Source organism: Bombus huntii, chromosome 17 (genome assembly GCF_024542735.1).
Source record: "Bombus huntii isolate Logan2020A chromosome 17, iyBomHunt1.1, whole genome shotgun sequence".
Lineage (NCBI taxonomy): Eukaryota > Metazoa > Arthropoda > Insecta > Hymenoptera > Apidae > Bombus > Bombus huntii.
Window position 1 is genome coordinate 5071830 of NC_066254.1, and position 24632 is coordinate 5096461.

Genomic DNA, 24632 nt, shown 5'->3' on the forward strand with positions numbered 1-24632 from the left:
ACAGTTCCAAAAAGTATCTCTGCTTAAAAAAGTAAATTTATTTTGGACGTATCTTTTCATACATAAATCGTTGATTTACATCTTGAGGAGAAGCATTTATAAGTCGTTTCTTTACAGCATGGAAATGCATTAAAGCAAAGTTATACAGTTCATTTTCCATCTTCCAAACAACAGATTTTTGTATTTTGTCTATTGTTTCAGGTCGTGGATTGATTTTTTGTGTAGTTTGCCGCAAATGTGATTTATTATCTGCAATTTAATAATTCATTAGTAATTTAAAAAATCTTATTTCTTAATAAAATTTCGATTATATCATCTCTTACTATGCAAAAAAGAATTATAAGCTCCTCTAAAGAAACGTGGAAGTACAATTTGCAAAATTTCTACAAATTCTGTTAATTCTTCTGTCACTCCTACAAGGAGATAATGTTTTTGTAAATTTCTTTTTGCTTCTTCTAATGCCCAACTATTTCCAATTTCCCTATTAAATAATATTTGTTCATTATAAATTATGATAACTGTAATAATTTATTGAATCTTACCAACAAGCAGGATCATGACCGCACAGAAATGGTATTTGTAACCACATATTGTCAGGATCACAATCTGGTTGTCCTGCCTCAATACACTCATCAAAAGTCTACAAAAATATATGTGATTTAGCACGATTAATATAATAATAATAAATATAAATTATTATTATTATTATGAATACGAACCTTGGTGTCTCCATGCTTTTTTCTGATTAAATGTGGCCTAAAATTATCTCCATATCTTAAAAAGTAGTAATAGGAAACAAATCTATCTAAAGGTTTACGCAAGATATTTATGTATAAAGGCGATTGTCTTACACCAAATCTAAAGCATAAACATAATTTTAAAAAATAAAACAAATGTTTTTCATAATGAATATTTCTGTATACTTACTTCTCAAAATTCAAGAATGCAACATGACCGTGATAAAATGCTGGCTTTTTTGTATTCCAAACAGTTATATTATTTGCAAATTGAATCTACAATTTTTTAACATATATTACAAATGAATTAATAAATAATAATAAATTAAGGATGATATAATACTACCTGATTAGGAAGTGTAAGCGTATGCATGTTATTAGAGACATTAATATGTAAAACATGGTATTTGTTGTGTTTGCACAGATCGTAGACCAAACCTACAAAGCTGGTTGATGCTGTCTTTGGTACTCTGTTGTAGATAATGATGAGATCATCAAAAGTTGATTTGTAAGAATGCTCACTAGCTTCAATCCCACTTTGAATATTGTTTTGTTCTTGCGTGATGGCATTGTCTGGAAGTACGATAGGATACCTATGTTATTCCATCACCTTTAACAGAACGAAATATTAAAAGGATGAAACTTTTGTTGTTACGAATTAATAAAATTAATTGTCTATTATAACGCCTACGCAATAGTTTGTAGTGATCCTCCAGGAAATTTAGTTTCGTTTTTAAATAAATGATAGTGATTGTGAATATCACCACTAAAATCCATTGCAGTAAAAAGCTTCTGTGTATCATTATTTTTCTTATTAACTTTTTAATTGTTCTTTGTCATATGAGTAGGAAAATACACTTCATGAATTCTATGCTAATACCGTTTTTAACTTATAAATATTGATAAACTGTACAATACGACCAGTTTCATTCGCAGATTCACTAAACGATAGTTATTTTGATCCAAACCAAACACTATTCATTTTTATTAGTTAATAATATAATAAAATAGCAATTATATGTATTTTAGAAACAACATTAACTATAATTATTAAATATACTTATATACATATAATTGATATTTTATCTCCGTGAAGCTCACTTATCCACATCAATGAAGTTCGCTTCTATTACGTAAGTCGATAATCTAAGTTATCGATTAATCGCATATCGAATGTCGATTATATTGAAACGAATATTGATGTATTAACCAAACAACTATTTTCAAAACTATGATAATGAAGATATTAAAATTTAATAGCTATTTAAAACTAAAATATCATTGATAAAAAAAATGTACATTTAAAATATGAATTGCATCAATGCATATTACGATAAATAATTAACTTATAGTAATTTCAATATTTTTAATTCTTTCAAACAATGTCAAATATTTATTTAAAATATCATACTTTCCATATAATTTATTAACACATAAATTTAGTATATATAAAAATTATAATATGAAAATTAATTATATGTAATGCTTCAAGTATTTACATTTTGTGAATACATTCAATATACTCTCAAGCAGAACTTTTAAAAATCAATTGTATATATTAACTTTGCAGTAAAAAATCTCAGTTTATATGCGAAAGTTATATTTTTGTTTATTGATAAAATTATAATATTTATATGCATCTTTTAATTTATACAGAATAAGTAATAGTATATGTTATGTTTATATGTAGCAACATATAAAATGTTTTTATTATAACTTTCAAACATATTTATTTTCAAGTTTATTTAATATTTACATAAGATAGAGTATGTATATCATTCAACAAAATGCATCACATAATAAAATTGATTAGTAAATACATTGCTTGTATGAAATTTTAACAAGCAATATAAATTCTTTAAATGTTTCCCACTAACATTTATTCCAGCATTTTTATATTTTTACATAATAATATCCTAAATTTATCATGTAAAAAAAACAATGAAAATTAATGAATCAACTAACAGGATTTGTTGTCCTCGATGTATTTTACTTTTTACATTTATATAATATATTCAATTAATAGAATTAAATAATGTTAAATAAGTTTATTCCAATGAATTTAACATCAGGAGTTGTTTCAATACCTTTGTTTGACTAGTTTCCCTTATTTCACCAGCTAAGAACATTTCATCTACAACTGTATAGACCTATAACAAGTTTTACATTAAAATAAAATTACGTTGTAATATAAATTTAGATATACACATACATAAAAAATTACCTTATAAAAATTAAACACAAGGTCCAACTCACATACATTATGGAAATATTCATTTAGTACTTCAACAAAATTATGTATTGCTTCTAGGTAACATAGATTATTATCATTGACATCAACACAAATGCAAAAATATAAACCAGCATATCTTCTATATACAATTTTGAAGTTACGAAACTAAAATATGAGAAATTCAATATTTAATACATATTATAATGATACATGATATATGAAATTTACCTCAACAAAGTTAGTATGTTTAGCATCTCGTACAGTCACCACCGCATGAACTTCTTCTATTAGCTTCTGCTTCTCATCGTCATCAAAATTCATATACCATTTTGCCAATCTCGTTTTTCCAGCTCTGTTTTGAATGAGGATGAAACGGATCTGTACATTATTTGACAACTTTTTAGAGTTTATTCTGTTTGAATTGATAAATAATTTTGTAAAAACGTAATCTTTATTATTACAAAAAAAGAAGGGATTATATTTTACACTATTGAAGTAATGAAAACAAATACATTTACCAACACTTAATACACTTAATAATTACTTGCCATGATTGATCTGTCTTTATAAGCTAACCAATACTACAATTGCTGCACTTGACAATCGATTAACAAGAATACACAGGATCGAGCGACATTTGTTGACGCCCCTAAACCATCAAATTATGAATTAAACCGCACTCGTGTCTAGAAATCTGATAAGAAAATCTAGACAGTTCAATAATTACTTATAATAGTATATAACAAAATTTCAATTAAAATAAAGTATAATTGAAATTATTGAGAAAATACATGTTTGTTCTATAGTAGCTCTTTCTGCTTGAAATAACAAAATGGCCGATGGTGGCAAATTTAAATCCGTAAATGGTGAAGATCTAGGACAAAACATAGAATTAAATTGGGAAACTAAGTATGAAAGCGTTGAGCAAAAAGAAGAAAATTTTAACATAAATCAAGAGGAGGAAAAAGAGGAATATTCACTTATACCTCGAAAACCCGATGATGGAACTATACCTGAAAATATTTTAGAATTTTTGTATCCTTAATAAAAAATAATCATTTTTCTTTCACTATATCTTTCTTCTTACATATTATATATTTAAATATCTGTTAGTCATTCTTATGGATATGACTGTCGAAAGTATTTCAATCTTTGTGTAGTCGATACAAATACTATTGCTTTCGCTGCTGGCAATTTAATTCAGTTTTTCAATGTAAAAGAAAATAAAATGTGGTTTAAAATAGGTTCTGTGGGTACTGGTATTGGGCACATATCGGTAAATATTTGTATTTTTTTTTTTTAATACTAAAAAGGATTCAAATTTAAAAAATTCTATTATATTTTATTTTTAGAAAAATCCTATTTTTGAACACATTGCTGTTGGGGCAAATGGTGAAAACCCTCTAATAAATATTTTTAACTGGCCACTTATGAAAACTATAATTGTTTTAAAAGGTGGAACAACTAAACGTTATTTTCATTTATCATACAGGTAATCATGAATCTACACAATTATTATTTCATTACAAAACGTATAAAATTACATTTCGATAAATTATAGTCCAGATGGGTTATTATTGGCATCGCAAGGTGGTGAACCTGATTATTATATTTCACTTTGGAATTGGAAAGAATCAAACATTATTTTGCAATGTAAATCTTATGTTCAAGATGTATATAATGTCACTTTCTCTAAATATATTCCTGGCCAGTTAACGTCTAGTGGAATAGGACATATTAAATTTTGGAAAATGTCTAAAACTTTTACTGGATTAAAACTTAAAGGTGAAATTGGTAAATTTGGGAATACTGAAATCTCTGATATTATAGCAATTCATCCCATGCCAAATGAGACTGTAAGAAAACATTAAATCTATTAAATAATAAAATTTATAGCTGTTTTAAATGTATAACTTTGAATAAATTTTTTAGATTGTCTCTGGTTGTGAGTGGGGTAACATACTCTTATGGGATGAAAGTTTAATCAAATTGGAAGCATGTAGAAAAAATAAAGAGCCAGCACATGTGGGCTATATCTCACAATTTGAGTTGCTTAATGGAGAAATTATATCAGTTGGTAATAAAACAAAAACTTATATGATTAAAAATTAAAAAAAACGCATATACAATAAATTATGTTACGATCTGCGATAGTGTAGGATCTGATGGATGGATACGATTTTGGTTCTATGAGACCATAGACCATGCTGATCTTTCTGATGATGAACAATTTCTTGAAATTCAACCAATTTACGAATTTCAAATTGCAGAGGGAATAGAAAATGCAATGCTTATGAGTATCCAAAAGCAGGAACCAGATAATCCTGAAAAAACCATGTGGTATGCTCAGGTAAGTAAGCACATTGTATTTAGGAAACATTCCAACATTTCAATATTCAAACAAATATTTAATAGGATGGAAATGGGGGACTGTGGTTACTTGACCTTTGTACCAGTAAAAAAGAACATATTCAACAAAAACTTTTTACATGTCATGCTGGTCCTATTGTCGATATGGATACAGCAGATTGGGGACCCTTTGTAGCAACGCTTGATAGAAATGGAAATTTGCATATTTATAACTACATAGAAAAAAAATTAAATCTGATTTATAAATTTTATGACACTAGTAGTCAAGTAGTTTGGCTTCCATGTAAGGTAAATTATTTCATTTTATTTTTAAGCGTTTTATATAAATACTATTTCAGAGAAATGTTTAGATTGAAAAAACAGGTTCAACACTCGTATGTGCTTTCGAAAATGGTATTATTAGGATGATTACAGTAACAATACAAACAACAAATACCGGAAATGTAAAAATGGATAATACAAAACTAATTCAAGTTTTAAAACCACATTCGATGCCAATTACTGTAATGTCTTTAAATACATCTTGTAGGTGCGTATTATATGAACACAATGGTTGTACTTTAATTGTTATATATGATTTATTTTTAGCTTATTAGTAACGGGTAGCGATGATGCCACTATTTTTCTATTTAATATTCATACTACTAATAATTATCCTGCAATTGCACCTATTGGCTATGTGAAACTTCCATCACCTGCTACTTGCATGACATGGAATCCTCAAGAAGTAAATACAGTTATTGAATACAAAAAAAGTAATAAAAAAACAATAATTATAATTAATCGTATAAACAGGAAGCAACTCTATTAATTGGATGCTTACGAGGAGATTGTATGGAAGTAAAATTGCCTATGATACCTCAGTCATACACAACAACTTCTTATGAATTAGTTAAATGTAGACCTGCATCATTTAAATTTGAATCAGTGAAGTCCGCGATAGAAAGACAAATTATAAAAGAAAAATATGAAGCAGAGAAAGAAGAAAGACTCAAAGAAAGGAGAAAAGAAATGGAACGATTAATTGCTGAAAATCCTCACATTATAATTGATGAAGACACATTTCTTAGTAATTATTTATTTTAAGTTACGTTTTAGTAATTTAATTTAAATCGCATATTGTTTTTTTGTATTTATTTATTTTTTTAGCGGAGCTTGATGAAAAAGAAATGATTCTCCCAGAAATTTATATTCCAGAAATTCCAAATAAAGTTTTAATAGCACAATATGGCATTGATGGAAACATATGGTTATTTATGGCTGGGTTTGATGCAGGATATGTTTACGAATATCCACGTCCATTATCTGTAAAATTAAAACATAATAAACCCATTAGGAGTAGAATAATCGAACATGCAATAGACACAGAAATGCATAATTTCCTTTTTCAGTAGGGACATTTATAAACATTAAAAAAAAAAAAAAATAAAATATATAAAAGTAAAAAATTACGGATTTTTTTAGGAAAAATAAGAAATATTTATATTTGGGAACACAATATGGACAGCTTTATGTTGTTAAGATAAAGGACAAAGATCCATTAGATTTTTCAGACTGTTGGATTTTACAAACACATGATCATTATAATGGACACATCTCTAATATTTTATTCGGTTATAATAAAGAAATATTGTTAACATGTGGCCAAGATGGAAATATATTTTCTTTTAAAATCAATGATGATACACCATATGAGGAACATGAAGTACCAATGTTAGAGAATTCTCTTTTTATAGTAAGTTAATTTCTCAGTAACTATTTTTCAATTAGGTTAAATCTAGTATTTATAATATTTATAATGCAATATTTATAATTAGCCTGAAAGTGTCGAAGATATTGAAGATGCTGATTATCCAAATTTGGAAGAAGTAATTACTAAAATAGAACAAGATAGAATTTTTTCAGTTGCAGAGAAGAAAAAGAAAAAAGTACTTGAAATCATACATGATTTAACAGAAGAATATGTTAAAATTATTACAAGGTATATGTCCTGTTTTCTTAATTACAGAAGAAAAGTACCAAAGCAGCAAATGATCTTGTTTTATATTATTATTATTTTGATGTCCTCTCTTTTGTAATGTGATAATTAATTATACATATGTTTAATTTGGAATTGCCTGGATTTTATATTTCTTGATTCTTTGGTTCAATGTTTTTCATGTAATTTATTTATTATTGTTCTTGTTATTATTACTGTTATTATTACTTTTATTATTATTGTCATTATCATAATTATCATGCTTGTTAAAGTCTATTATTGAGATTTCTTTCGTTAATTAAGGAATAAACATCTCCTGCATTCACAACGAATATCACAGTTTGAGCTGGATCCTAGAATAGTTGAAGACTTAGAACAGCAACTGCATACACATAAAACCTTAACAGAACGAAAGCTACAATTTGAAGTAGAAAAGAGGAAATTAGAATTACAAAAGCTTATGGACCATTTTGTTACATCTATCACTTACTTACCTTTTGCAGTGCATGGCATATTGTAAGTATTATTGTTTTTTTAATTATGTTCATTAAATAGTGTTTACTAAAATTACAAGGTTGTTTATGAAAATTTAAAAATAGAGATGAAAATAGAGCAGTATATTCTTTGAGAGAATTACACCTAGATACTGACAGCATTTTAAAATGTGTGAAATTGCTGAAGGAGAAAGATGAGCAACAGAAAGCAGGCAGGTATTTTTATTTTTTTATTGTATAAATTTATATTATGTTTCTTAACTTTAAATTATTTTACAAGAAATGGAATTGCAGCTAAAGTTGGATAATAATTTATTCTGGGAAAAAACAACTTTGTATGTCCTTCACTATTTATAAATATTTGCATGAACTATTATTAATTGACTAATTCTTAGTCATGTAAATTATTTAAAGATATTTTACTCTTTTCATATGCATTTTATTATTAAATTATAGAATAATGCAAGAACAGGTTAAGGAAGACAAACAGAAATCAGAAGAACAAGAAATACAATATTTGGAAGGACTTTTAGCTGAAGATTTTAGCGGTTTATCATCTGGATTAGGGTTACAAATTAATCGAATGTTGTTAAAGTACAAGGAAAAGGAAGCTAGATTGATTGAACGACAGAAGGAAGTAAGTAATTTACTATAGAAAAGATCACAATAAAAGTAATGTGTATCTTTCAAAAATATGTTATATATAGTGGCAGAAACTACATGCAAAAAAGCCAAATTTAGTTAAAAGTCGTTTGGAAGATGCAGTTTTCCTTGAAAAGGCGAAACAATCCATTGGTGAATACAATTTGAAAATGAATGTAGACTTTAGTCTAATGAAGAAAAAAGAAACTGCCGCCATAAAATATAAACAACTTATAGATTGTAGAGATAAGGTAAAATTGATAAAAAATTCAATGTTAGAGTAGTTTTTGACATAATTATTTTTTATAGCTTCATCATTTGCGAGAGAACTTTAATACAAAACTGAAAACGATCGCATTGAAAAAAGAAAAGATGCAGAAAGAAGTTACTAAATTAACAGAAGTTCTTAAAAAAATTCACACAGAAATTCCATTAAAAAATATAAAACCTTTACCACATCCACCAAAACTGTATTTTGATATTGAATTTCCTGAACATAATCTTGAAGTTAGTTATATTTTTTTTAGTTAGTTAGGTATAATTAATGATTACTTGTAACTAAATTTATGTAAGATCCCTTTTTATATTAATACCATTATAGCTTCAGAAATATGTATCTATGTCGGAAAAGGTGCAACAAGTAAAACGCCAAAGGCAATCATTAATTATAGATCAATTAATAGATCATTCTGATTTAGAACATGAAGTATTATATTGTGATGATAAAGCTATCTTTCACAAAGGACAAGAAAGTCTCTATATTCTTATTTCTGCTTCACAAATGAAAATAAAGGATCATTCATCCATAGCTGGTGATTTAATTCGAAATCTTAATATAAATGACTCTGTTCAAACTACCTGGGAACGTGAAATGAAACGTTCTCGAATGTGGCGAAAAATATATGAACAAGATTGTATTTTACGATATATCAGCGCCGAATACAAACAATTGGAAAAAGAGTTAGACGAACTAGAAGAATATCGATTAGACGTAGTATATCAAAGTACATATATAAATCTGAATTTGTTAACTCTATACGAAGAATTTATGATCCTACGGGAATCTGAAACAATGGAACATGCACTTGAAGAGAAAGTTATTGATAAATCAAATGAACGTGTTACAATGATGTTAAAGGTTATTATCCCTATAACAAAAATAATAATGGTTTATATATTAACCAATTATTTATTAACAACATTATATTAATACATGATGTTAATAGATGCAAGCTACAAATATTAATATTGCTGCACGAGAAGAAGAAATAAAAAAATTGCATATAAAAATTAAAGATACTGCTACTGACTTTACAAAAGCTATTGCTGATAATAAATTTCAAAATTTCCTTCAAAAAATATTCAAGAGAAAATATACAGCACTAAAAAAACAAAATGGTACTAAATTTTCTTCCTAAAATTTTTAACTTTATAATTTTTAGTTGAGCTAAATTTGCTAGATTAGTTAACTTTGATAATTTTCGTGGTTAATTTTCGTAATTATAATTTGTAGGTTCTTTAGATTCGATTACACAATCGTCAGAAACTAGTTCTGAAGAAACAGATGAAACAGTAGATTCTGAAGCTGAGTACATTCCATTTGATGAAAATATCTGCCCAGTGGGCTGTGATACACAATTATATGACATGGCATTTTCTATGAGAGAAAAACGATATACATACGAATTGCAAATCAGAGAAGAACAAAGAGAAATAGAATTATTGCAGAAAGAATTAGATACTGATATCAAACATTTAAGAATTATTGAAAGTACTTTAAAACACAATGAGGAAGAACTGCAAAATTTTGTGGTATTTTTAAACATTATTATATTATATATATAATAATTTGCAAAACAACTTATGAACTAAAGTGTTTTAATTTTCATAGCTGGATAAGCAAAAAAAATTAAATGAAATTAATGTAACAGTCATATTAAAACTTCATCAATTACAGCACATATTAGACTCTGGATGCACTGCAAGCATTCAAAATTGTATAGTTTTTAATAAAAAAGAATTAGCGAATTTATATGCCAGAGTTGGAGAATTGCAAGATGAAACATACAACTTAGAACAAACCCGCAAGTATACTAAAAATATAATAGTTTCTAAAAACAGAATATATTTATGGTTTATTGCAGGAAAAATGAAGTACATCTAAAACGAATAAAATTGGACTTAAAATATATGGAAACTCAAAATAAGAGGCTGAAGGAACACATTAAAGAAAAAATGATACAAAAATTTGGTTGTAAAGTGTCTTTGATTAACCTTTATCAGACTATTTTGCAAAGATTAATTTATGATACAAAAATTGATGTACGGAAAATTATGAAGAGTTTATCTAAAAACATAGAAAGTAAATTACGAAAATTTGGAATCTTATAAAATTATTTTGATAAAAATTTAATAAACAATTTTAATACTAAAATTTGTTAGATGCAAAATGGAATTGTAATAAAGGATTAATTGTTTTAAAAACTTTAATTCGAAATAATACCGAAAAATTAAGTTTCTTGACAATATTAGAAAAAGAAAAGATCAAACTTAGAAAAATTTTGGAACAAACTTTACTCTCAGAAGTAAGAGAAATTTTGTGGCATCTACATATATCAATATACTGCGTAATTTACATTTTTTAGATTATTTAACTTAATTATTATTTCATCTTACAGGAAAATATGCTACAAATAGAACATGAGCACAAAGTTGACATAGTTGCACTTGAAAATATTCTTTATAATCAAATACAGCAAAAACATATACTGCAATATGATATAGAAAGTCTTAAAACTGGATCAAAAAAAGTATCTTCAATTTGTTTGGATTAAAATACATCATAAAAATACTAACTTTAAGTATAATTATTGGTTAATTAATTATATAGTGGTTTATTTATATAATCATTTAGCACTCTTGAAAATAAAATTTCTTGAATTGGCTAATTTTTTATTTGATTTTCGGCGTTGTCACCGATCATGTCAATCCAATGATGGCGATATATTCCGATAGGTGATCGTTACGACGGTTAGGAGAAACATAAGAACATTTTCTTCACTATTGTCTCTCATATTTTATACATCGCACCTCATTCCGTAATGGTCACCGATCGGAATATATACTAATACATTGATATGTACAAACATAAATCACAAATTCATAAATTGATAATTGCTTTAATCTTGATTTATTTCTGAATACAGAGATTTCTCATTTTCCAATAATTCTGTCGGAATTAAATTTCTGAAAGCTTGCAATAATTTATCTGTTAATAACGCAAATTCATTCATCAGATATAAATGATAATGTTCATAGCTTATATTCTAAGGTCGACAACGTTCCAAGAAACGTGGATAAAGACATGCTTCGCGTATATGATATCTATTCAAAAGCCAGCATAAAAATCTTTCAAGACCTAATCCAAATCCACCATGAGGACAAGTTCCATATTTTCGCTAAAAGAAAAGTGCATAAAAAATTTAGCAAAATTAACATAAGACAATATGTCATCACAAACAGAATCAATAATGCCTACCTGATCGGTATACCAATAGTATGGTTTTGGGTCTATATTTGCACTAGAATAGCCTTCCAACAATTCATCATAGTCCCAAATACGCATCGAACCTCCAACTATTTCACCAACATTCGGTAAAAGCACATCCACCGATTCTGTAAGACGTTTGTCATCAGCGCAACGTTGCATATAAAACGATTTGATTTCTGCAGGAAATCTACACAACATTATCGGTTCATTTATTATATCGGTCATTTTTCTCTCTGGCATTTCTGGAATGTCCTATAGATGAAAAAGATTATTATCCCTTTTCCTCCTTTTCTCCGCTAACGTAAATAAAACGAAGGATAAAAATTTTGTAGCAAAACAATAATCAAATAATTTTATTGAATGTACTTCGCCAAATTCATAAAATGTTCCATCATCTTTGGTTATATTGTTAATTTGAAGATATTCGATTGCATCTTTGTAATCCATTCTTTTGAATGGCTTTCGTGGTATTTTAAAATCAGGATTTAATTCCTTGACTAAATAACCAAACTTTGATTTAAGGACACGATCAACGACATCACATATCATATCTTCTAATCGATCCAATAATTCTTCGAATGTAATAAATGCATATTCTGCCTCCACATGTGTATATCTGGAAGTTAAATGTTTTATATGAATTTGACTTAGAATACGCTCTGAATATTATAGAAAAAACATCAAATTCTGCATATTTACTCTGCAAGATGTCTCCGAGTCCGAGATTGTTCTGCTCTATAAGACTGTGCAATACAATATACATCACCCATTGCTGGAAGGCAAGTTTCTAAATAAAGCTGTGAACTTTGAGTCAAAAATGCTTCTTCTCTAAAACAAAAGGTTAAATTCTCAAATGATAATTAAATTAGATCAAGAATACAATGCTGTTTTAATGAACAAGTATAAATTCAAATAAGTGGTATGCTTACCCAAAGTAATCTAGCTTAAATAATGTTGATCCACCTTCTACCTGCGTTTGCACTAATGTTGGTGGTGTTACTTCACTGTAACCCTTTTCATTAAAGTGATCCCTAAATGCCTGCATCAACACAGATCTCACAAGTAATACGCGAGATGTCTAAAACAAATGAATTCACTGAAATTTATTTGATCAAATGAAAATTTATATTTATTATTTTTCTATAGTTAGACTTCTAATAAATGGCTTAATTACACCAATTATCTTACATTTTCACCACGAATCATAATATGTCTATTATCTAACTGCACATCAGGAAGAGCTTCTTCGTTTAAAATGGAATCTGCACCACCAGGAGGAGATGTTCCTATTAATCTCCAATAATCAACATGTAATTCATGTCCATTCGGAGCCTAGAAAGGATAAGAAACATAGAAATTTGAGAAGCTCTTGTCAAAATTACATCTGGTATCATACATTTTTTCCCTCTGGTACGATCTTGAGAGTTCCAAATATTTCAATGGAAGCTTCTGTGGATAAGGTCAACGCATTGTACGTTTGGCATAAAATATTGCTAAGTACACATTGTAGAAAGCCTGTTCCATCTCGCAATGTAATAAACATAAGTGCCCTCCCTAAAAAGGTGTGAGATATTAATGCTAAGTTAGTAGGTATAAAGTGAATACATAATTTAAAATTTAGGTTACAAATATATATATTATACCTTGACGTCTAAGCCTATGCACCCATCCAAAAAGTTTTACTCGTTGATCTCGATGATAGATACTATCTCGAATTTTTATACAAATTGCAGGTGACAAAGTGGTATCTTCTTGAATTATAATTGTTTTAGCTTCTTCCAAATTTTTCAATCTTTTCTCTTCATCCTCTAATAACTTCTTTTGTTTGTCTTCATTTTTATATTCATTCCTTGCCCAAATTTTTTGTGCTTTTTTAAATTGTGATTTCGATACTATCACATATTTTTTTCCATCCTCGTTAGAATCTTGATAAAATGGTGGAAATGGTTCTTTTCCTACATAACGCATTGCTCTCAAAATCGTTTTAAAAGGATTAGTGTCAGTACCATTGCCAGTCTCATCGTTCCCATACTTTTGAGAAGTATAAATTGCATCTGAAAGAAAATTATGAAACTTTTTTTATTCCTTTATAGAAAAATAATAATAATATTAAAGATAATTTAAATTTTATTAAAGCCTTTTATTTTTGAGAAATTATAAAAACATATGCAATTTTACCTAATAATGGTTTAGAAGACTCCATCGCTGGCATATTACTTCTTCTTAATAACTTTTCCCTTGTATCTTATTATCTTTGCTTTCAACTTATTAATTATATTATATATTTATTAATTATATTAGTTGCGTTTTAATCTATGAAAATTAGAAGATTTATAGTAATTACATATCTGAACTTTTCTATGTGTGTTAGTTTAGTCTCAGTAGAACTAGTAAGAATAGATGTGCTGTACAAGTAAATAGGTATGTTTGTTATCATCTATACCTGATACATCGTGTATTTTATAATTTCTATTAAAAATCTTTAGTTTTATTCATTCGTGGTACACCATATGCTTTTACATATAAACATACAAATATAAATCATTTATATACATATGTATTATATGAATGATAAATACGAATGATCACAAGGTGACTAACTAGGTACTTACTGTTAGATAGTAACGTGGCACAACGTCGCAACGCAACTCACATTTATGTAATATCTATAATTTGTATGATTTGATTAAAAGGCTAAATTTTAGTTTAGGGGTCGAAACATTATTGAGCCGTTCTCTTTGCAATTCTGTATTTACTGACGTGACGATTCGACCTAAAAAAGTAAGTTTTAAGATGCGGAATCCAGTGGTTCAAAGATTAAGCGTACACAAAGTCGAGAATTTTTATCGTATTTGGCAGGTTACTTCGATGCTATATTGGCTTCTAGCTATCATCTGACTGGTCCACACAAATGAGTATTGAATTTAAGTTCGCTGGAAATTAACTTGATCGGGGTAATCAGCCGTTTTGAGGCGACTGGAGAGTAAAGAATATCCCAAACCTAATCTAATACCGTGTCTGTTTAAATGTTATAGATAAAGATATGTAAAAAATTAAGCGAGAACCTGTTACTAATAACAAGAAAAAATATCTATACATTATACAAGCCTATTTATTTCTTTATTTATTTCCTTTAATTGTTATTTTATAGATTCGGCATAGCTGTTGAACAGGTAACTCCTCAGCGATTCTAATGTCTTTGCAATATGTCCTCAAGGTTAGGATTTCATCAAAGTCAAGGTTTGATATCATAGCTATGTACTTGCTGTCTATATTTTATATAAAATTGTATATTAGAACTTATCCGTGAACTCAGAATATATTAACTTCAATAGATTTAAATCGCCCATTTCTTAAACCGCCCTTACACAGCCCGCAACATTTAAACAGTTTAACCTTGCCTACTTCTTTCCATTATTAATTCATTTGCACTGTATAATTATGTGTAGTTATGTACTAATACTAACCCTTAACTTATGAATTTCTTTCAGACTTGCGGTTTTGCAATTTGTTTCCATAAAACTTTAATTTACTTTCATTCTTATGAAAGTATTACATTTTGTTGGCAGCGCCATTACGCAAGGATAATTCGAAGCAGGGAAAAGCGTTGTAATTGGGCGATCGTAGCACCTCCCTACTAATCGTTGCGAATTAATTTCGAAAAAAGAAACTGATCTCTGTTAGTGGCGAGAAAAATTCAAACCTACCTTAGCAGTTACAAATCTATGGTAATCTTTAAATTAAGTAGTTGTAAACAAACAAGAATGAGTAAGAAATAAGAATAAGAACAAGGATACAATAAAAATTTGAATTTATTTCTGTGTAAGGAGTTTATATACTAATTTTTTCAGCAAGTATAATGACAGAAATTCAAAGTATCATTTATCGAAGAACATAACCTATGAATATAATGGTTTAAGATTTTTTTAAGATATGAGCACCATTGATATTATAGAAGTATACTGCACGTTTACGAATCTTCAGCAATTATTTGTCTACCTATAAGTTATTTCAACATTTTTTGGAGTTACGTATTTGCTATTGTTGTATTTTCCAACATAAAAGAAAAAAATGGATCAGATGTTGCCTAGTCCCGGATTTAGCATACCAAGCATTGGTACTCCTTTACATCAGCCAGAGGAGGATCAGCAAATTTTGCCTAATGCGTTACAACAACAGCAACAGCAACAATCGCAGCAACCACAACAACCACAACAACAATATCAATTACAACAATTGCATGCTATGAGTCCAAACATCCAAAGTGGAATGCTTATGATTGGGACGCCACAAAAAACTATGCATGCCTATGCAACAGCACCTACTTTTGCAACACCACAAAGTCTTATGCAACCACAAACGCCGGTATGATTAAATATAATCATCGAAAATTTATTGAATGCTATCTGTAATACTAATTTAAAAAATATTATATTCTTTATAGCAAAATATGATGTCTCCACATCTACAAAATAGTAATCATATAGCTCCTCCATCTATAGCGCCGTCTACTCCTGGTCCTATGACACCTATGACACCAGCTTCTGCAGATCCAGCAATACTACCACAACTTCAGTTAGTAAAAACTTTAATTTATGATGAAAAATATTTAGTATGTTCTGTTTATGTTACAGGAATATTGTTTCTACAGTTAATTTAAACTGCAAGTTAGATTTAAAAAAAATAGCTCTTCATGCTAGAAATGCAGAATATAATCCAAAGAGATTTGCTGCAGTTATTATGAGGATAAGGGAACCAAGAACTACTGCTTTAATATTTAGTAGTGGAAAAATGGTTTGTACTGGAGCAAAAAGTGAAGAAGATTCTCGATTGGCTGCAAGAAAGTATGCCAGAATTATTCAAAAGCTTGGTTTTCCTGTTAGTAAATATTCTAAGATATATCATTTATTTTTTATCGATTATTATTAATTTAATCTATTTTGAATAAAGGCAAAATTTCTTGATTTCAAAATACAAAACATGGTAGGCAGCTGTGATGTGAAATTTCCAATTAGATTAGAAGGATTAGTACTTACACATGGACAATTCTCTTCATATGAACCAGAACTCTTCCCTGGATTAATATATCGTATGGTTAAACCCAGAATCGTTTTATTGATATTTGTTTCAGGAAAAGTAGTTTTAACAGGTTAGTAATTATTGTATATTTATTAGGTAGAGATTTTGTATATATTGATAATTCATTCTCCAAACTATTTTCTATATTTCTTTTAACTTTCTTACTATCATTTGAATAGGAGCAAAAGTTAGGCAGGAGATCTATGAAGCATTTGATAATATCTATCCCATTTTGAAGAGTTTTAAAAAGCAATGAATTTATTTTTCTTTAAAACCGTTAATATTATGCGTTACGTGGGTAAAACTGAGGTAAGCTATCTTAGTTTTTACCTGAAAGACTAATAAGATAAACTTTTTCTATGTATTTCTATGATGTTAAAAGATCTAAGAAATGATTAAAATATGTAGTGAAATATATATTTAAAGATATGAAATGAACGAATTAAAGAATATTCTTGTTAAAGTAATTATTTAAGGAGAAGTTAAACATTTATCAATCAAAGCTTTATTAGACAACTTTTAAAAGCAGGATCTTCAAAATTTATCCTCATGGAATAACCTGAAAAAATACCGACCACTTAGGAAGTAAAGTGTCTTCTCGATAACATGGTGCCTTGATCGAGAGGTAGTTATTGCTATTTTTAATTTGATTTTTAAATTATATATTTATATAATGTATATACTATTGGTGTAAAACAAATTTTATTTTATTTAATGCATTAAGTATAGTTCCAATTAAATAGAGATGGCTAATATTTTATTATATGCAAATAATAGTGAAGAAAGGTATTTATACGATTATCCATATCCTTAAATATGTTCATAACTTTGTAAAAATTAAATGACGTTTTGATGTATTGTAATATTGATTAGGTATTTAAATGCCAGATAAGGATTATATATATATATTCAAGTATATATATTATACAACTTTTTTATTATAGAAATATATATTTAAATACAACACAAAATTGTTTCTTAATTAAGTATTTTACTATTTTGTTTAATTATGTAGTTTCATAATAGTTTTTACTAAACATTGTTGAAGTACAGGACAAATATCTTTATTGGCTGTTGTTAAAATTTCTGTTGCTTTTACAACAGAGTTTGTGTTAATACTGCCAATTAAAAATACTTCAGATATTTGATTATGTTGTGGAAGACTAGCTAATGTAATTGTCCCATGATTAAAATCGCCTTGGTTATCTGGTTGTGTATTGCATATTGCTTCTTCTATGTCCGTAGGATCCATTAGGTAATGGTTATCATATATACCCTGTATTTTTGTTAAAATTAATAGTTAAAATACAGACAATAAAACAAAGTTGTTGATGAAAAAATTGTAATCTTAGTAGTAATTTTTTGAATGATATTACTTACTATAGTAGAAGCTGTAACTAAACCAAACATAGGAACACCTGCATTAGCTAAAGCGGTACTAGCAGCCATAATTGCAGCTGCTAATGAAGAACCAGCATTATCCAAGACCATTACATATACATCTACTTGAAAATTAGGAAATTCATGCTGAAAGAGTCATATTATATTTCAATTTATCATATGCACAATATATTCATATTTTGTTTTAAAAAATGCAATCTTTTATTTTTAATACCAGGAATGAGTGAAAATATTTGATACATACTGTAATCATAATATTTTCTTTATGAATACTGAATCATAATATATGGAAAAAATTAACTAGATTCTGAGAATATATAAAACATAAAATAAATTAAATAAATAAAAATAAATTGATTTTATATATATATATTGATTTTATTTAAGATAAATAAGTTTTTAAAAGGTAAGTTACTATGTACATAACTGAATCCATTTTAAATTAGATTGCAAACATTAGTCTTGATTCTATTAGAACAAGATAAATGACATTTCTATCAGTAATTATATCAATTTGTAACAGTTATTACATGCATAATTTAAAGAATAATAAAAACTTAAAAAGTTAAAAGAATAATATAAACTTATAAAATTTTATAATTGCATAATCAATAGAATGTCCTACACATATATCTTACTTATATTTTTTATTTTAAATTATTAATAAGACTGATAATATATATACATATATTTACCAAGCACACAGCTGGTTCTAATGCCCTTTGCAAAATTAAGCTATATTGTTTTTCTTCTGCATTTTGCTGATGAATTTTTCGTTTCTGACAAGAGAATGGTGCAAATTTAAATTCACAATAAATTTCTCCTTGTGCGCAGTAGCCATTCTTGTTTGATACCTCCCTAGGGTCAAACACCGAACAAACTACTTTTGTATTTCCCAATTCTATATATGCAGAACCTTTGGCTTGACTAACTATACCTGTTTTTAAAACTGTACAAATAGAAACGTAAACAATTACTTTTATATTGTCTACTTGCATATATTTATCGATAATGTAAAAAGTAATAGCCAGCAATTTAGTCCATATCTCCAAATTTTTCGAACTTTAATATGTTAAGATTTAAATAAGCAAATATCACAAGAAAAGTGTCGCAAACAATTATAAGTGCTCTTAATTGTAAATTAAAACTAGGTCTAAACCTAATCTAAATCTAACTCAAACCGTATATTAAATTTTGTAATTTCACGATTCGTTCACTAAATCTAAGCGTAACCTTAGCCTAAACCGCACAAATAATGAGTTAGAATTCTACCATGCTCTAAGTCTACACCACAGCTACTTTGTTAACAAATATTTTATTAAACTTTCTTTTTAACTGTTTACTATTTACATTCATTCACTTAATTTGCATTTATATGGTTAGGTTTAGTTTTAATTTAACATTAAAAATACCTATAAGTGTTTGTAACATTTTCTTTTTTATAATATTTTGACTTCTTAAATAACCCTTTCCATATTAAAGTATAGAAAAGATCGTAGATACCGATCAAATTATGATGTAATTCACAGTCTTACATATTTTTCGCATTTCATTGTTGGTCCGTTTATCACTTCTTTCACTAAGATCATGTTTTACTTTGTCACTTTTTTCATTAAGATCAGAGTAAATATGATAAGGCACAGTTACTTCTGGACCATTAAGCCGTTTTTGATCGATAGGCATTTTTAATGAATAGAATAGTTATTGTTTTTATTAAAACACTTTTGACCAGTAGAAACGAAATAGAAATAACACCTAAACACAGTTCATTTCAAAGTTAAAAAATTATTAAGCTCTTAATATCCGAATCCGTAAATGAAGATTCATAAACTATTTTCAGTAGATCAAAACACTAACTGGTACAAACGATGACCGTTAAACAATTTCAGTAATTTTAATAATACCAAATAAATTTTTTTTTTATTAATATTAATCAAAAAAGATTACGGTAGTTAAGTTCAAGATATACCAATGTATCTCTATTATAACAGGAGCTGCAGATTGTTAATTCCTAAAATATTGCATGAAACACGACTATTAATTTATACTAGTTTTAATTAAATGTTTGTACAATAATTATATTGTAAAAATAAGTATGAATCATACACTATTTATATAATTTCTTAAATTCAATCAATAAATAAGTTTTCTTAAAAAGCGAATTCGAAAGCGTGGTACATGGTACACAAAAGAGCGTCGAATATCACGTCTATTCTGAACCTTTAGTCGTCGGTGCTTCTACTCGTAATTTCAATTCGCCATTCGTAACTATACGTACATTTCTATTGCGCATCTCCTGAAGTGGGGATACAGAGTCAAGTGAAATTGATATCAGAAATAATCTATTGATGCACAAAAGTACTATTGTCTTTTAATGTTAAATGATATTGAAGTACAGTATTTTTATAATATCGTAGTGCGAAGTATTTTTGTAAAATTACAAATATTTATTGCATACTAGTATTTTTTGCATATGTTAACGCATGCGTAAAAACTCAATACTCAACAAGAGTTTTTTTAGTTAGCCGAACTACTACACAATATTAAGTGTACCACCTTAACCTGTATTATTCAAAATGGTACTTCGTATATTATCGTTATTATCTTCAGGCAGTAATTCTGCAAGATATGGGTTGGTTGTGTTCCATGATGTTTCCTCTTTTGTTTCCTTTTTTGTTGAAAATAAGACAATTAAAAAGAATTATACGTAATAACATTTTATAGTTACATCTACACGTAAATATAATCTTACAATTAGGAGACTTGGAAAAAAACAAAATCAATTTTTTTTAATTTGGTTTACAGATTAACGAGAAGATTTTTCGCAAATACAGGTACAGATACTAAACCAAAAAGTGAAATAACAGTATCAAAAAGACCCAGAACTGACTTGTTATCTGAAGAAGAACTGTTGGCTCAAAAAGCTAGGGAAGAAGCATTAATTGTTGTATCAGAATGTGAAGATGTTGGTAGTTGTTCAGGAGTTCCAGAAACTCATATAAAGACTCGTAGAGTACGTATTTATTGTCCTGCAAAAAATGCTATGCAATCTGGAACAAATAACATAAATTACTGGCAATTGGACTTTGATACACGTGAACGTTGGGAGAATCCTCTTATGGGATGGACTTCCACGTCAGTATGATATAATATATTAAACTTTACTTATAGAAACTTTAATTAATGATACATTTTGCTTCATAGTGGAGACCCTTTGTCTAATGTTCAGGTAGCATTTACTACAAAGGAAGAAGCTATTGCACATTGCAATAAGATGGGATGGGAATATTATATTCAGAAACCAAATGTTAATAGTCCCAAGCCTCGTAGTTATGGTACCAACTTCTCATGGAACAAGCGTACTAGAGTTTCGACCAAATAAAAATTTATTAGAGAATAATGATTATAGTTCAATGAATAGTTCCAAATTATTATATATTTAATTGTTGTATGTAAAGTTTTAGACCACAAATAAATTTTTTTAGACTAACATAACAGTAACATTACAATATTTAAACAAATGTCAATGATAAACTCCACAATTTATTTTTTAGCAATAGTTATATAATATCATTCATACATGGTTAACATTCTTATTATTCACCTGTTTCTTATTAGTATCGTTAGCATTTGTGTTATAATGTCAGATTTGATTAGACTGTATTTCAAAATTCAGTATTTGCTCGTATTAGCTTATAAACTATATCGAGCATTGTTAATATTATAAAGAGGAAGTACATTCGTACAAGTATATTATATATGTTAGAAGTTTAGAGAAGAAACTTGACTTAGATACAAAAGTATGACTTAAACATATGCCAATTATGATTTAAAAGCATACTAAATTGAAATGCATAGTGTAATATTACTAATGAGTTTATGAAACAAATAAGAAAATAGAAATTTACATAAAATTTAACTGGAACTAATATATATATATGGAAGAACAATGCTCGAGTCTTGGTTTATAAATTTAAATGACAAAACAGTCATTTTTGCAAACTAAAGGATCATTATACTATTTACAAGTTTGATCTAAAGGAACGTATTACTGCCCTTTTTTTAATTTTTTTCTGATGAATCATTACAACACTAGTACAGAATTTTCTGCTCTGTCTGTTTGCTTGCTTCTTCGCCCCTCCTTCCGCCTAATCTTTATCTTTATATTTTGTCATATCTTCATCATTGTTGAATGTTAGAACATGATCTATATTCTTTCATCTATAGTGAATTTCTAACAGCGTTATAATTTTAATTTTGTATTAAATTGAAATTATTATTTATTAACAATAGAGTATTGACTGTTAAGAGTAAACGATATTGATTATTTTGAAATAGTTATACTAAGTTTTTTCAAAGTAAATTGCGTAAAATGGTGGAAGAATAGAAAAAAGCAATTTTCCTTCAAGACCTCGATTGTCATTAACCCTGTACTAATGGGTATCTCTCGTTTTAACATTATTACTTAAAAGATTTCTCATAACTATACGTTTTTTTGTTTTCGCCCGAATGAAAGAACATTCGATTTTTGTTGTTGTTTCATTGTATTGTGTGAACAATATTGTCACCTTGATGCATTTTCCTGTCTTTTTTATATAAAAAAATGTGAGAAACGTTAAACTAATTGGGGCTAACAATGAATTGCACGATCGATCGCACGTTCCAGCGTCGAAAGAAAAAGCTGATAGTTGCAATAATAATTTATAGTTAGGTTAGTGCATCCTGACGGTGTATTTAAATATGTATAGGTTTGAGCAGGTGTTGTTTTATCGAATTTTGTTCACACACACGCACGCAGCACGCAGACACGCAAAAAAGTTTATAATCTAAATAATTTCGGACCCCTGGTGGATATCCGAGCGTGATTGTACAATTTTTTGGAATTTTACTATCCGTTAGTTTTAAGATAGTCGCGTGTTATGTCCAGTCTCTTATGTTTTTGATATATTTATAATATTGTATGTAGTATCTAGACGTATCGCGCGTATAGGCGCCAATTATGAATAACATACAGTATAATTTATGCCTTTAATTGACATGATACATAGCTTTACAATGCGTGTCTTGGAAAGATCACATTTTCGAATTAAATTATATTTTCGAAATATTAAATTTTTATCTTTAATCATATCTTTCTGTCTGGTTCACTTATCGACTTTTTTCTCAGTGATCCTTAAATACTTAATAACTATGTCTTATAGTCAACGCGCGAAGAAACAGATTTATCAAGCATTAAGCATTAAATGCTAAACTCTAAAAGTAACGTACGTTGTACGTTCTAACGAGAGATTTTTACGTAAATTTAGCTCGTACTGTTTTCATGTACGAACGCTTTGTAATATGAAACTCTAATATACATGTTTATATTTTTGTATACATATTATATTAACTCGCAATCGTTTTCTAACAATAGGCACTATAGGTCCACGAGAGGTCGTGACGTGTTAATGGCAACGTTTAATTTGTGAAAGGAAAGTATGAAAATGTTAACGTGAACATCTATTGTTATAAGAATCAATAAATTGTGTGACTTTTTTAATTTTAGGGATTTGAATATTAAATAAACAAATAAATAAATGAAGATGATCCAATAAGGTTACGCTAAAAATGTAACTAATTACTACAAAATTCGTTGTTCCTTTCTCTATGTGAATCTATTTAAAAAAATTTTTTCCCCACTTCTTCCTTCCGCCCTTTCCTACCTCTCTCCTTTTCTGTCATTAAATATTTCTTACTTTTTAGTTCCATGTTGTACGGATGTTAGATGACATAGTTTTCTATGATTTTGTCACACAAATTTAGCATAACAAAGAAAAAATAAAATAAAAAATTATTTTTATACATATTAATTTTATATTTATACGTATACATATATATATATATATACAACATTATATGATACACGTATATATACATATGTATACATTACATATCGCTCATTTGCTGCAACAATAACATAACATGAAAATCACGATTTTAGCGAAAACGAGTTTGAATGTTTTAAACTGTTATAGTTTCATGATGATGCAACAGCGACAGATATTAGTATAAATAATAGCGGACAACTGTTGCCCTGATGTGGTGAATTTTTGAAGTTAATTTATAAAACACCAAAAGAGGTACATACAAGGAACAATTGTTTTTTCTG

General features: G+C 27.9%; 8 protein-coding genes across 30 annotated transcripts in view; 3 read left to right on the forward strand and 5 right to left on the reverse strand.

The window, feature by feature from the left end:
* Positions 1 to 18: 18 nt before the first annotated feature.
* On the reverse strand, positions 19 to 1870 carry LOC126875090 (heparin sulfate O-sulfotransferase). 3 transcript variants are annotated; one of them, XM_050637786.1, is made up of 7 exons: positions 1429 to 1870; positions 1084 to 1310; positions 928 to 1013; positions 720 to 858; positions 543 to 640; positions 324 to 481; positions 19 to 249 (listed from the first exon to the last, which is right to left on the reverse strand). In XM_050637786.1, exons 1-7 carry the CDS (start codon positions 1538 to 1540, stop codon positions 38 to 40), a joined length of 1032 nt encoding a protein of 343 aa, XP_050493743.1. In that variant the 5' UTR covers positions 1541 to 1870; the 3' UTR covers positions 19 to 37. The 3 variants fall into 3 exon arrangements, with proteins under 3 accessions (XP_050493743.1, XP_050493746.1, XP_050493744.1); XM_050637789.1 differs by having other exon boundaries at positions 1839 to 1863; XM_050637787.1 differs by having other exon boundaries at positions 1806 to 1863.
* A 730-nt stretch (positions 1871 to 2600) lies between these two features.
* On the reverse strand, positions 2601 to 9071 carry LOC126875106 (AP-2 complex subunit sigma). 4 transcript variants are annotated; one of them, XM_050637834.1, is made up of 4 exons: positions 9048 to 9071; positions 3199 to 3348; positions 2962 to 3135; positions 2601 to 2887 (listed from the first exon to the last, which is right to left on the reverse strand). In XM_050637834.1, the coding sequence occupies exons 1-4, from the start codon at positions 9048 to 9050 to the stop codon at positions 2786 to 2788; spliced, it is 429 nt and encodes a 142-aa protein (XP_050493791.1). In that variant the 5' UTR covers positions 9051 to 9071; the 3' UTR covers positions 2601 to 2785. The 4 variants fall into 4 exon arrangements, with proteins under 4 accessions (XP_050493791.1, XP_050493793.1, XP_050493792.1 ...); XM_050637836.1 differs by lacking the exon at positions 9048 to 9071 and adding an exon at positions 3519 to 3779 and having other exon boundaries at positions 3199 to 3322; XM_050637835.1 differs by lacking the exon at positions 9048 to 9071 and adding an exon at positions 3515 to 3778.
* On the forward strand, positions 3803 to 11402 carry LOC126875064 (cilia- and flagella-associated protein 44). Of its 6 annotated transcripts, none has more exons than XM_050637698.1 (26): positions 3803 to 4005; positions 4084 to 4246; positions 4323 to 4462; positions 4532 to 4826; positions 4903 to 5047; positions 5130 to 5320; positions 5386 to 5628; positions 5691 to 5869; positions 5929 to 6067; positions 6136 to 6409; positions 6490 to 6730; positions 6805 to 7075; positions 7158 to 7321; positions 7622 to 7834; positions 7918 to 8024; positions 8093 to 8147; positions 8269 to 8449; positions 8520 to 8705; positions 8764 to 8961; positions 9056 to 9592; positions 9681 to 9852; positions 9968 to 10266; positions 10346 to 10542; positions 10599 to 10816; positions 10897 to 11039; positions 11133 to 11402. In XM_050637698.1, the coding sequence occupies exons 1-26, from the start codon at positions 3803 to 3805 to the stop codon at positions 11286 to 11288; spliced, it is 5310 nt and encodes a 1769-aa protein (XP_050493655.1). In that variant the 3' UTR covers positions 11289 to 11402. The 6 variants fall into 6 exon arrangements, with proteins under 6 accessions (XP_050493655.1, XP_050493656.1, XP_050493657.1 ...); XM_050637699.1 differs by having other exon boundaries at positions 5386 to 5623; positions 5704 to 5869; XM_050637700.1 differs by lacking the exon at positions 8093 to 8147 and having other exon boundaries at positions 7918 to 8028.
* A 215-nt stretch (positions 11403 to 11617) lies between these two features.
* LOC126875080 (asparagine--tRNA ligase, cytoplasmic) lies at positions 11618 to 14765 on the reverse strand. Of its 3 annotated transcripts, XM_050637748.1 has the most exons (11): positions 14617 to 14686; positions 14448 to 14517; positions 14183 to 14317; positions 13648 to 14058; positions 13401 to 13558; positions 13193 to 13336; positions 12934 to 13082; positions 12704 to 12832; positions 12371 to 12620; positions 11993 to 12256; positions 11618 to 11912 (listed from the first exon to the last, which is right to left on the reverse strand). In XM_050637748.1, exons 3-11 carry the CDS (start codon positions 14214 to 14216, stop codon positions 11781 to 11783), a joined length of 1671 nt encoding a protein of 556 aa, XP_050493705.1. In that variant the 5' UTR covers positions 14217 to 14317; positions 14448 to 14517; positions 14617 to 14686; the 3' UTR covers positions 11618 to 11780. The 3 variants fall into 3 exon arrangements, with proteins under 3 accessions (XP_050493705.1, XP_050493707.1, XP_050493704.1); XM_050637750.1 differs by lacking the exon at positions 14448 to 14517 and having other exon boundaries at positions 14183 to 14261; positions 14617 to 14765; XM_050637747.1 differs by lacking the exon at positions 14448 to 14517 and having other exon boundaries at positions 14617 to 14765.
* A 1306-nt stretch (positions 14766 to 16071) lies between these two features.
* LOC126875093 (TATA-box-binding protein) lies at positions 16072 to 17829 on the forward strand. 2 transcript variants are annotated; one of them, XM_050637795.1, is made up of 6 exons: positions 16072 to 16369; positions 16449 to 16579; positions 16639 to 16882; positions 16955 to 17153; positions 17263 to 17392; positions 17610 to 17829. In XM_050637795.1, exons 1-5 carry the CDS (start codon positions 16076 to 16078, stop codon positions 17337 to 17339), a joined length of 945 nt encoding a protein of 314 aa, XP_050493752.1. In that variant the 5' UTR covers positions 16072 to 16075; the 3' UTR covers positions 17340 to 17392; positions 17610 to 17829. The 2 variants fall into 2 exon arrangements, with proteins under 2 accessions (XP_050493752.1, XP_050493751.1); XM_050637794.1 differs by having other exon boundaries at positions 17613 to 17829.
* A 172-nt stretch (positions 17830 to 18001) lies between these two features.
* On the reverse strand, positions 18002 to 20748 carry LOC126875096 (exosome complex component MTR3-like). 5 transcript variants are annotated; one of them, XM_050637800.1, is made up of 5 exons: positions 20705 to 20748; positions 20020 to 20239; positions 19180 to 19433; positions 18464 to 18610; positions 18002 to 18359 (listed from the first exon to the last, which is right to left on the reverse strand). In XM_050637800.1, exons 2-5 carry the CDS (start codon positions 20165 to 20167, stop codon positions 18087 to 18089), a joined length of 822 nt encoding a protein of 273 aa, XP_050493757.1. In that variant the 5' UTR covers positions 20168 to 20239; positions 20705 to 20748; the 3' UTR covers positions 18002 to 18086. The 5 variants fall into 5 exon arrangements, with proteins under 5 accessions (XP_050493757.1, XP_050493754.1, XP_050493755.1 ...); XM_050637797.1 differs by having other exon boundaries at positions 20020 to 20495; positions 20591 to 20739; XM_050637798.1 differs by lacking the exon at positions 20705 to 20748 and adding an exon at positions 20342 to 20584.
* Positions 20746 to 21979, forward strand: LOC126875099 (NADH dehydrogenase [ubiquinone] iron-sulfur protein 4, mitochondrial). 5 transcript variants are annotated; one of them, XM_050637811.1, is made up of 4 exons: positions 20746 to 20876; positions 21006 to 21191; positions 21290 to 21619; positions 21689 to 21979. In XM_050637811.1, exons 2-4 carry the CDS (start codon positions 21061 to 21063, stop codon positions 21864 to 21866), a joined length of 639 nt encoding a protein of 212 aa, XP_050493768.1. In that variant the 5' UTR covers positions 20746 to 20876; positions 21006 to 21060; the 3' UTR covers positions 21867 to 21979. The 5 variants fall into 5 exon arrangements, with proteins under 5 accessions (XP_050493768.1, XP_050493771.1, XP_050493767.1 ...); XM_050637814.1 differs by having other exon boundaries at positions 20748 to 20876; positions 21006 to 21116; XM_050637810.1 differs by having other exon boundaries at positions 20763 to 20915.
* A 28-nt stretch (positions 21980 to 22007) lies between these two features.
* Positions 22008 to 24632, reverse strand: part of LOC126875063 (sodium channel protein 60E-like) — a 22567-nt gene continuing 19942 nt past the window's right edge. For both annotated transcript variants that reach the window (XM_050637696.1, XM_050637695.1), the window contains exon 22: positions 22008 to 24632. This exon is cut by the window's right edge and continues 3567 nt beyond it. The gene's annotated coding sequence lies outside the window, so the exon portion shown is untranslated.

What these genes read in the sequence shown, in the direction of transcription:
- LOC126875090 (XM_050637786.1), bottom strand. Translation starts at nt 1,540, where the DNA reads ATGATACACAGAAGCTTTTTACTGCAATGGATTTTAGTGGTGATATTC. An exon ending in CGCTTACACTTCCTAATCAG is followed by an intron (nt 1,014 to 1,083) that starts GTAGTATTATAT and finishes AAAAAATTGTAG; the next exon opens with ATTCAATTTGCAAATAATAT. An exon ending in TTATAATTCTTTTTTGCATA is followed by an intron (nt 250 to 323) that starts GTAAGAGATGAT and finishes ATTAAATTGCAG; the next exon opens with ATAATAAATCACATTTGCGG.
- LOC126875064 (XM_050637698.1), top strand. Translation starts at nt 3,803, where the DNA reads ATGGCCGATGGTGGCAAATTTAAATCCGTAAATGGTGAAGATCTAGGA. An exon ending in TAGTTTGGCTTCCATGTAAG is followed by an intron (nt 5,629 to 5,690) that starts GTAAATTATTTC and finishes AGAAATGTTTAG; the next exon opens with ATTGAAAAAACAGGTTCAAC. An exon ending in TTTATCTAAAAACATAGAAA is followed by an intron (nt 10,817 to 10,896) that starts GTAAATTACGAA and finishes AAAATTTGTTAG; the next exon opens with ATGCAAAATGGAATTGTAAT.
- LOC126875106 (XM_050637834.1), bottom strand. An exon ending in AACATACTAACTTTGTTGAG is followed by an intron (nt 3,136 to 3,198) that starts GTAAATTTCATA and finishes CTCATATTTTAG; the next exon opens with TTTCGTAACTTCAAAATTGT. An exon ending in TTGTGTTTAATTTTTATAAG is followed by an intron (nt 2,888 to 2,961) that starts GTAATTTTTTAT and finishes AACTTGTTATAG; the next exon opens with GTCTATACAGTTGTAGATGA.
- LOC126875080 (XM_050637750.1), bottom strand. Translation starts at nt 14,216, where the DNA reads ATGCCAGCGATGGAGTCTTCTAAACCATTATTAG. An exon ending in GTCTTCTAAACCATTATTAG is followed by an intron (nt 14,059 to 14,182) that starts GTAAAATTGCAT and finishes ATTTTCTTTCAG; the next exon opens with ATGCAATTTATACTTCTCAA. An exon ending in TTTAAGCTAGATTACTTTGG is followed by an intron (nt 12,833 to 12,933) that starts GTAAGCATACCA and finishes CTTTTGTTTTAG; the next exon opens with AGAAGAAGCATTTTTGACTC.
- LOC126875093 (XM_050637795.1), top strand. Translation starts at nt 16,076, where the DNA reads ATGGATCAGATGTTGCCTAGTCCCGGATTTAGCATACCAAGCATTGGT. An exon ending in TTATGCAACCACAAACGCCG is followed by an intron (nt 16,370 to 16,448) that starts GTATGATTAAAT and finishes TATTCTTTATAG; the next exon opens with CAAAATATGATGTCTCCACA. An exon ending in GCAATACTACCACAACTTCA is followed by an intron (nt 16,580 to 16,638) that starts GTTAGTAAAAAC and finishes TTTATGTTACAG; the next exon opens with GAATATTGTTTCTACAGTTA.
- LOC126875096 (XM_050637800.1), bottom strand. Translation starts at nt 20,167, where the DNA reads ATGCCTATCGATCAAAAACGGCTTAATGGTCCAGAAGTAACTGTGCCT. An exon ending in CAATGAAATGCGAAAAATAT is followed by an intron (nt 19,434 to 20,019) that starts GTAAGACTGTGA and finishes CTATTTGTACAG; the next exon opens with TTTTAAAAACAGGTATAGTT. An exon ending in TAGAACCAGCTGTGTGCTTG is followed by an intron (nt 18,611 to 19,179) that starts GTAAATATATGT and finishes TGACTCTTTCAG; the next exon opens with CATGAATTTCCTAATTTTCA.
- LOC126875099 (XM_050637811.1), top strand. Translation starts at nt 21,061, where the DNA reads ATGGTACTTCGTATATTATCGTTATTATCTTCAGGCAGTAATTCTGCA. An exon ending in ACAATTAAAAAGAATTATAC is followed by an intron (nt 21,192 to 21,289) that starts GTAATAACATTT and finishes TTTGGTTTACAG; the next exon opens with ATTAACGAGAAGATTTTTCG. An exon ending in CTTATGGGATGGACTTCCAC is followed by an intron (nt 21,620 to 21,688) that starts GTCAGTATGATA and finishes TTTGCTTCATAG; the next exon opens with TGGAGACCCTTTGTCTAATG.